The sequence below is a fragment of the Pteropus alecto genome, unplaced genomic scaffold (genome assembly GCF_000325575.1).
Source record: "Pteropus alecto unplaced genomic scaffold, ASM32557v1 scaffold125, whole genome shotgun sequence".
Taxonomy (NCBI): Eukaryota; Metazoa; Chordata; class Mammalia; order Chiroptera; family Pteropodidae; genus Pteropus; species Pteropus alecto.
The window spans coordinates 4,005,564-4,015,307 of record NW_006436888.1 but is presented as its reverse complement, the minus strand read 5'-3'; the positions used below and the strand labels follow the sequence as shown (position 1 = coordinate 4,015,307).

Here is a 9,744-nt window from a genome sequence, read left to right as displayed (position 1 = left end):
TTTGCCTTCAGGCCGTCCCCAAAGCTGTCCCCAAGGCCACTCAGGTACAAGCCAGGATCCCCCACTGGGAGCAGTGAAGGGTCCCCCAGCTGATGTCCCTGCTTCCTCATTAACTCTCCCAGGGAACACGATCCAATAGCAACTGGATGGATGACGCACATCAGGTGACGTCACTAACTCCCAATGGTCCTCCAGCAAGCCCCCCGCCAGGTGATTACATCCCACCTCCCCAGCCTCTTCTCTTGGTGCTTCTTCCTAGTTGGAGGCCATGCAGTCTCTCTCTTTCTTTCACGGGACCCTACACGGCAGCCAATTTTGGGCCCACAGTGCCCTCTGGTGGCTGGAGATGTGAGCTCGTCTGGACAGCACCATAGCGGGGAGGCCTGGAGGAAGGTAGGCCAGCAAGGACAGGACACTTTGGATTCGGACAAGGCCTTGGAAGAGCAAAAGCTGAAGAAGAGACCAAGAGTGTCCCTTTGAGAGAGGAAGAGCTAATCAAATCCCAGCTGGGATCTTGCCTGCCCCCTGGGTTACGGAAATGGAGCTGGAACCAGAGAGTAACTGGTTTCGGGATGGGCCCAAGCTCATCTCCAGGGCCTCCCGTCAGACCAGCGTGCGGTCTCTGCAGGAGAGGATGCTGGGCTTGTGTCTGGGTCAATTATCAATGGACATCCTGGGACCTGGGCTCTGAGTCTTCTGCTTCCCACAGGAGCATCTCTCTCATCAGCAGTGACCCGGAGTGAGGGGACTTCTGGAAAGAGTTGTGGCATCAAAATATGACACTAGATGCTCAGAGACTCTAACAGGAACGGGGGCTGGAGTTTCAGGGGTTGAGATGATCCTGTGGGACTTGCTCCCTCCCTTTGCCTGCTGCGTGACCTTGGACTTGTCCAGGGCCACCCTTTCTCTAGGGCCTCTGTTGTCTCAGGTTCACCTTTCCCATCTTCCAGAGATGCATAAAGGGACAAAAATAAAATAAAATAAAATAAAAGGATGGAGATGTCCCAGAGGAGGTGACTCTGGCAAGAACTTCCCATTAACGGAAGCCTCAGAGATGTTTATGACATTGAAAGCACACAGGGTAGAACACGGGAAGCTGATCCAAACTTAGAATGGAATATGACGATTCACCCAAACAGAGAAAAGGCGCTCGCTCTCTGTGGTCGGTTATGCCGTGTGAAGAAAGCAATCACTGTTTAAACTCTTCTCGGTAACCTTTTTCATTTCTCTATCTATTTTATAAGCACAGTAAGAGAGTTCTTAAAAATTTTCAAGGTTGTGGGATGATCATGATTTTTCCCATTGATTATTAGGATTGCATTGTAGTTCACTTCACACAGGTGTTTAACCATCCTGAACTGTTGGGGGCTAGGTACAGGTCTATTTCATTTATTTTTTACCTTATGTGTTTTTTGTCTGTCTCAATAGAACGTAAGACCTGTGTATGAGATAACCTGAGTGGGACTGTGTCATTTATTGGATATTTCCCCATCACCCAGAATAGCAGTTGGCACAACCTAGACACTCTGTCAATACTTTTTAAATGGAAGAATAATTGAAAGAGATGTATATATTAAAGTGTACAAAGTGATGATTTGATATGCACATACATTGTGGATTGATTACCAAGATCAAGATAATTAACACATGCATCCTAATTCTTACGTGTGTGTGGTGAGAATGCTTAAAATCTTACTCTTAGACACTTTCAGATATGCGACACTGTATTATTAACTGCAGTCACCACGCTGTACAGAAGAGACATCTGCACACACACGTTCACTGCAGCCAAGATCTGCAAGCAACCTGACTGTTTTTTGATGGAGGAACGGAAAAGGGAAATGTGGTATGTATACATAGTGGAATATTATTCAGCCAGAAAAAAGCACGAAATCCTGCCATCTGCAACAACAGCGATGAACCCGGAGGGCGTTATGCTAAGTGAAGTAAGCCAGACAGAGAAAGACGAATAGTACGTGGTATCACTTATATATGGGATCCTTTTTAAAAAGCTTATTTGATAGAAATGGAACACATGGTGGTTGCCAGGGGCTGGGGGGCAGGGGAAATGGGGCGATATAGGTCAAAGGGTAAACATTTTCAGTTGTAAGAATAAGTAAACACTTTCGAATAAATCAAGGAGAGAGCAGTGAGGGGGCAGTGTCGGGTGCCGGGTGTTGTGGGGTGCCACCTGTGCCAGAGACTTCTCAGTGGACGTGTCCACAGGGTCTCCCCGCCACAGGCTCCTGCCGGTCCCCAGCCCTGGACATGAGAGGCCCCCCGGGGGTCCCTGCTTTCCTCCTTTGTTCTGCTGGAAAGTGCCAGGCAACCCGATGCACTCCGCTTTCACTGTCATTCACCATGACCTTCCTATGACTTGCGGTGGGAGATTTGGGGTCACTTGAATGACACGACACAGCGCCAGATCTCCTTCTTTCTCATTTCCTCCTAAAAAGCACAATGTTCAGTCTGAAGAGGCCACGGTGAACGAGGAGTCTGAGCTGCAAACTTTTCAGGAGCGCCCCTTTCCCAGGCCCCCAGGCTAAGGCTGGGCCCGCCCCTTCCCCCCTCACCTGTTTCTTGTCTTCGCATCTGAAACGACGCTCACCACTCTCTCTCTCCCTGGACTCTCCACTGGCTTCACTCTGTGCCCTTGGGGGTGGGGGTAGAGGTTTGGGGAGCCTCACGCAGACCACGGTAAACAGAGCCAGTCCTTTGGGAACTCGCAGCCCCCAGATTCCGATCGACAGCGTCCCTAGTGGTCTCAGACACAAGTCTCCGCCTTGAAGGGACAGCTCTGAGAGCCCGGGGACCCGGCCTCCCGCTCGGTTACCATTTCCCTCCCCCCCACTCATCTGGGCCGCCCACCAGCTCCTCTGGCCGTTCCCTGTCCTTGTCCCTTTCCCTTCTCTTGGTCCCTCTGGCCCCACCCTGCCTGTAGTGAGTCAGCAGATGTCCTTCCCGCCCCTCTCTCCAGTCCCCACACCTCTACCAGCTTGTCCCTCAGGCTTGGACCCAGAGCGATGTCATCAAATCTTTATTGGTGAGGAAGAAGGAGGGACAGCCCCGTGCATAGGCAAGATATTAGTGGATCTAAAGTGAAACCAGACCCTGCTGAGTACTGGAGGGACAATGAGAACCATCGCAGGGACTGGATTTTTAAAAAGGCTGAGGGCAAAGCATTTCGGGGTCAGACAGATCTGACTTGATAGAGGAAAAAGCCTTACTGGATCCCAGGAGAGCTCTGCTCAACAGTGGGCCTCAGAGAGCCACAGAGGGGAGGGCTGATGCTTGGACACTGGTCCCCAGGGCCTTTCATCAGCCTGGCACCCCCCAGGAAGACCAGAAGAGTCAGGTCCTTGTCTGGAACCCAGGAGGGGGCACCCTCCAGCATTCTTGGGTGCCTCTTGGGACCCGGAAGTGCAACACTATGCTTTGTGGTTAGTCATATCCTCCCAAAAACCTCAGTAGGATTTGAGAAGAATTCCTTGACTTCTGCTAATTCCATTGGAAGGATACCCACGCTCCAGGTTCCAGAAGACGTGAGCTGACACAGAAAGAGCCCAGGCTGAGAGAGGGAACCAGACGCACAGGAATATTCTATACTTCTGAGCAAGGACCTGGGACCAGATGTTTTGGAGTCTTAGTGGAGATTCTGTGGCTGGAAAAGGCTGTCAGGACATCCTCGTGACGGGTGGGCTCAGAGGGCTGCTCTGACCTGGGCAGCAAACAGGTCCGTGACGACAGGTGACCAGGACATGGTAGAAATGTCCTGGCTTCTCACTGGACCCTGGGAGTCCTGCTGGGCCCCCTCAGCCAGGCAGGAAGGATAGCATCCGTGTCCATGTGTTCCGTCCTTCGTGGATGCCCCAGTGTGTCCCCTGAGCAAACAGGCTCTGCGTGGAGATGGCAGAGGAGTGTCCTGTTGCCTCTAGGTGGGAGAGGGAGTATTGGGCTTTTAAGGTTCCTAGAACTTACAAGGACCTGGACTCCTCCTATCTCCTTGGATCTCATAGAAGTCGGGATCTTGTAGAAACATCCTTAGCTTGGATGTCTGTCCTTTTCCTAATTCCGCTGACATTCACATGAAGTCTGTCAGCCAGTCAATCTAGGATTTAGGTTGTCTGACAACTCGGGGGTCCTGCCCAGCCCCTCACCTGAGGGAATCTACAATTACTCACTATGAGAACGGGGGCAGGTTCCTCTCCAGGCCAAGACCTGGGTTCACCAGCCTAAAAATGGAGACTACGGCAGTGAGCTTTAGATTTTCTGTGAAGGTTATTTGAGGAAGTAAATGAAAAGTGATGGCACATTGCTTGCCCAGTGGGTGTTCAATAAACAGAGACATTTATGCTTATCGTACTAATGTCAGTCTACTGCAGTCCATTAATGAAGACGATTAACCCATGCAAAAGCCATTTATATAGGGTAGAAATAGAGTGAAAAGAATCTTCTAGAAAGATATCAAGGTGGAGAACATCCTTCAGAGAAGCCTAGCCTTGGTGGCCAGTGGTATATAAGAATTGTTTCAGCATCGCTTTGAATCAGGGAGAGAAAGGCACAGAGAATTCTTTTATTTGAGGGGTGGAGGGAGATTTTTCTCTCCTTTATGTCCCTAAACTTCCCAAGAATCCACCTGTGATCCAGCCCAGGGGGGCGTCATCCCTAACTGCGGCAGATCCTTAAACATCAGAGATAGCCTCTGAGTTTTGTGGGCAAGAGGTATCGATATTTGCGCACCATGCTTAATACAAATGGAAAAACGGAATTTTGTTTCTTTGCCTGATGGCATGTCCGTGATCAGAGTCTCTGCCTCCAAGTTGCTTAGGAGCAGGAAGAGGCTTTTTGAAGCTGCGTTTTGCCTCAGTTGTTACCAAAATTTGAGGAAACACTAATTGTGAAAACAGACTTGGGAAGGAGCCAGTGGAGGTGCGGTTAGGCTCCCAAGGCCCCTGGGGAATGGCTGGGGCTACTCGCTGTCTGGGAAGTGCCCACGATGGAAGAAGCCTGACTCTAAGGCAGACGTCTCGTCGTGACAGCTGTGTGTGATCGGTCTGTGTGTGATTGGCCCACGCTCATTTCTCCCCAAGATCCCAAAGAGCCCGCCACGTCCAGCCTCAGTGGCTCTTGGGTTGGGGAACGTCTGACTTCCCAGGGCTGGCTGCCTCCCCCTCTGCTTCTTGGGTTTAATCTTCTCCAGACGGTTTGTGGTTTGCTGTGCGAATGCCATCTGTCCCGGAGGACACACCCTTTTCCTCCTGGGAGTGATGGAAGACAGAATCTCCCTCCCTGTCCTCAAGAGTGACACTATCTTCACCTGGTGACACTGTCTTCACCTCAGCCACTCTCCCTCTTCACCAAGAAAAAAAAATCCATATTTTCCATGGCCTTGGGTCATTCACGGGATCCCATTGGGATGGCCCAGCTCCACTCTGCCCAGCCCTCACCCCTACTTCTCACCGTGGTTCTGACCTCAGCTTCCTCAGAGAACCCGCGTGGTGTGAAGGACCAGTGACATCCTCAACTGCACATCCCTTACGCCCCGAATGGGCTCATGATCTGCTGGGTTACCTGACATAGAACCTAAGTGACAACTTGGTGCATAGAGATGTTTCTTTTCTTTTCTTTGGGGGTGGCTCCACTGTGTTCACCAAGCTGTTTTAACTCTGGAACATTCTGGTAATTTTGATGTGACCGAAGGTCCCCCAGCCACGATGCTTTTGGGTTTTGTTTTCTTCTGTCTAATGTCAGGAACCCATTACACCCTCACTGTCTCACACCGAGGATGAGGACTGTCCCACGACCAGCAAAACTCAGTCACTTTCTGCAGAGTGAACCAGTTCGAGTCCTGAACTTTGCCCCTTCCTAATTCTTCCTCTTTCCTGAATAGATGCCTGATTCAATCAATTCGTCTGGGGACAGGCGATGTTTGCAGCAGGATTAATCAGATGGATGTGGGAATCTAATCAGGTATTGATTTCTGATTGGAGGTTAGTCCTTGAATAGGGGAAAATGTGATTAGAAAGGTCTATAAAGGCGTCAGGCACCAAGGAGGAGAGACAGAATACTCCAGCTGCGGAGCCACTCCCTGGGTTCTCAACCGGGTGTGAGGTGTGAGGTGTGGGGTGTGGGGTGTGGGGTGTGAGCTGTGAGGTGTGAGGTGTGAGCTGTGAGCTGTGAGGTGTGAGGTGTGAGGTGTGAGGTGTGAGGTGTGAGGTGTGAGGTGTGAGGTGTGAGGTGTCAGCACCAGCCCAACAGCACAGAGCAGGTGAGTTACAGACCTCAGCTCAGGACGCCCCCACTTGCCTCAGGCAGCCGGTCTCACGCGGTGACACGCAGCCTGACATGGCGTGGACGGTCTTCCTTTTTCTTTATTTTCAGATGAACAAATTTAAGGCTTCGATTTTGCCTCTAGGTGTACTTTTTTGCCTTAAGCCCAAACATTTTAATGTGTGCTTTGGCTTGTCATTTTTAAATATCTTAACTGAGATGACTTTTTTTTTTTTTCCAAGTGAAAAACATGTTTGGGGTTTTATTTCTTGACCTTTTAAACAGTTTGAGCACTGTGAGATTATAGCTCACGCATCTGGTGGTTTTGTGATTTTGCTAGTTTGGCTTTCATTTTTATCTAAAAGCTCAAGAACATTCCATACGATATTCTAAAAGAGCGGAGTCTGTACTGAATACGAGCTATTTGTTCCCCTGAACCCCTTCTCAAAGTGGTAATTCTAGAAGATGTAAACAAATAATGCATAGAAATGTATGTCTCAGCATTTTTTTTTAATCCCTAACTCTCAAATTCTACAATACTGTTTGTTACTCAGCATTTTTTTTTTTTTACGATTTCCCATTTAAAATGAATGGCATGCATTTTAGGGGCATCATCTTAATCCCTCCCAGCCGGGATGACTGTGGGAATCGAGCGTGTAGGCTGTGTTGGGGTGCATGACGTTTCCACTGTTTTAGGGTCTGAAAGTTTTCCCTCCAAAAGGGTGGGGTCAGCTTTCAGGCTCCTCGGTACTCACTTCCCAGTGGGACTGCAGTCAAAGCAGTGGGCGCCTCTGCGATTCCGATCCTGGGCCCGGCGCAGTGGCTTTGGCCTTGAGTCGGCTCCTACGAAGGCGGGGAATCAGACGATGGCAGTGTTCACGCTGGGCCTCAGGATGTCTCGCCCCCCAGATGTTTCCGCAGCATTCCCTTTGGAGCAGACTTAGGACGAGCATGCGAACCCCACCCAGACTGCTGGAGCTGGCGGGAAAGAGCCTGCTGAGGGATGACGCCTTGACTGTCGCGGCCCCGGAGTGTCTGCCCACTGCGTTCTTCCCGCCACTGTTCATGGAGGCCTTCTGGGGCCGGCACAGAGCATCCCTGAAGGCCTTGGTGCATGCCTGGTCCTTGGCCCACCTCCCTCTAGGGGGCCTGATGCAGATGCCTCTGCACAAGACCTTGCAAGCGATGCTCAACGTCCTGCTTGCCCGGAAGTTTTGCCCCAGGTGAGGCTGACCCAGGTCGCCTGTTGGGGCCTGGGCATCCTGGGAGTGTGAAGGGCCAAAGGGGGAGGAGGGGCTAGAGCTTTCTGAGGGTGCCAGAGAGGCCTTGGCCGTTGCTGAGCTCACTTGGGGAAGGGGAGGACTGCTTAAGAGGCAGGGGCTCCCGCCTCCTCTCTAGAAGTGGAGACCAGGAAGGATGGAAGGGGAAGGGGAAGGAGTTTGGGAAAAGCAAGGCGGAGAGGGAGGAAGAAGGCTAGGGAGCCGCCGACGTTGGGACGTGAAGGAAAGCTCGCAGGGGGAAGTCCCGCCGTTGCTTAAACTCTGAGAAGCTCGCTTTCTTTCTGCTGATCTCTCCCGCTGATCTGAAAGCATTTCAGCCCATGTCCTGTTTTCCCCACAGGAGGTGGAAACTGCAGTGTTAGATTTACGCAACACCAGTCAGAACTTCTGGAGCATGTGGTCCGGAGCCAGGGCCCAGGTGCACTCACGGATGGGGCCGGAGGCTGAGGACGGCTGCAGAATGCGGCGGCCCCTGGCTCCCTTGGAGGTGTTCATAGTCCTTTGCTTCAGCGACAGGACGCGGGATCGGTTCGTCACCTACCTCATCTGGTGGGCCACGCAGAGAGAAAGAGAGACACAGATTCCTCCACCTGTGCTGCAAGACGCTGAAGATTTTTGCAGTGCCCACGGAGAACATCCAGAAGGTCCTGGGTATGGTGACGCTGGACTGTGTCCGGGAGGTGGAAGTGAATTGCACCTGGAACCTGTCCACGCTGGGGACGTTTGCTCCGTACCCGGGTCAGATGAGTAATGCGCAGAGACTTTCTCTCCCACATCCACGTGTCGGCCTCCGAGCAGGAGGAACAGCAAGTCTCCCGATTCACCTGTCAGTTGCTCAGGCTGCGCCACCTCCGGAAGCTCCACGTGGATTCCCCCTCCCTCCTCGAAGGCCGGCTGGACCAGATGCTCAGGTGAGCGAGGATGCCAAGCGCGTTGTCTCGTTTGCTGCTCCATCCTCAGGTGTGTTTGCACAGTAACCACCCAATGGAAGGTGGACGGACAAACTGGGATTGACGCCCTGAAAAGGGGCACCATTCTAGGAAGCATAGTGGGGGTTCAGACCTAGCGAGGGCGGGTTTGTGCATTCTTCCTTTGGGAGAGCTGTCTTGGTTAAGGTGACTCAGGAAAAGAGGCGAGCGAGGAGGGAAAGCCACGTCGGACCCGAGCGCTTCTAAAGGTACGCTCTGCGCCCACCAGCCTGTCTCAAATTTCCCAGTAAAAGGTGGTTTTGTGCTCCAGGTGAGGTGATTAGTGTATGGGAAACGCAGGATTCTGGAGATAAGGGAGCAGGAGCGAGAGGATTATAAAAAGTGAGAGGTGGTTTGCAGATGATGCAGGCATGTGAGTAGCTGGCAGACGGGCCACCTCAGTCCACGTTGCGGGGTCTTGTCCAGCTTTGTTCTTTACGCATCAGGAGAACTAGCCTCATGTGGCCCAGAGACCTGGGTGCCTGCGCCTAAGCAATGGACAGAAGGAAGCCTGAGCTGAGAGCATTTTGGGTTTTGCCTCCCAGTATTAAAATTCAGTGATGTGCACGCTCGATTGAGACACTGTCAGGCTCGCCTAAGCATATTCCGGTGCATTTCATTATGTCCGTTCATCCTCATAAGTGGAGCGCTCTGCTTGGCAGGTGAAGAAAGGGACCTTTGGCAATTTCGTGAACTTGGCCCAGTCACCGAGTGAAGGCGAAAGGACTCAGATAAAATGAGACTGGGTGTCCTGGGTGCTGGCTCTTATCAGGTGGTCAGAATAGGCCTGGGTTTGGGTGAGCTGGTCCTCTCCCACCTCGAGGCCCCCTTCTACCCATTTCCCAGAACTAACTGCTCTGCGTCTCTCCCAGGTGCCTGCAGACCCCCTTGGAGACCCTCTCCATAACTAATTGCTGCTTATGGAATCGGACCTGAAGCATCTGTCCCAGTGCCCAAACCTCGGTCAGTTAAAGGACCTGGATCTCAGTGGCATCACCCTGACCGGTTTTAGTCCCGAGCCCCTCCGAGTTCTGCTGGAGAAAGCTGCAGCCAGCCTCCAGGACCTCGACTTAATTTATTGTGGGATCACGGACTCCCAAGTCGAGGCCATCCTGCTTGTCCTGAGCCGCTGCTGCCAGCTCAGGACCTTCAGCATCTGTGGGAGCGTCCTGTCCTCTCCATGGCCACCGTGGAGAAGTTGCCGCGTCACAAGGCCAGGCTGAGCA

The 9,744-nt window shown here is 52.0% G+C and overlaps 1 protein-coding gene across 1 annotated transcript in view; it reads left to right on the top strand.

Moving 5' to 3' along the window:
- Nucleotides 1-538: 538 nt before the first annotated feature.
- LOC102879590 (PRAME family member 25-like) overlaps nt 539-9,744 on the top strand; it is a 9,445-nt gene continuing 239 nt past the window's right edge. The window contains 9 exon segments of the mRNA XM_025048525.1: nt 539-613; nt 7,180-7,493; nt 7,891-7,904; nt 7,907-8,078; nt 8,113-8,313; nt 8,315-8,461; nt 9,391-9,431; nt 9,434-9,687; nt 9,690-9,731. Coding sequence (XP_024904293.1) covers nt 539-613; nt 7,180-7,493; nt 7,891-7,904; nt 7,907-8,078; nt 8,113-8,313; nt 8,315-8,461; nt 9,391-9,431; nt 9,434-9,687; nt 9,690-9,731 — 1,260 coding nt within the window.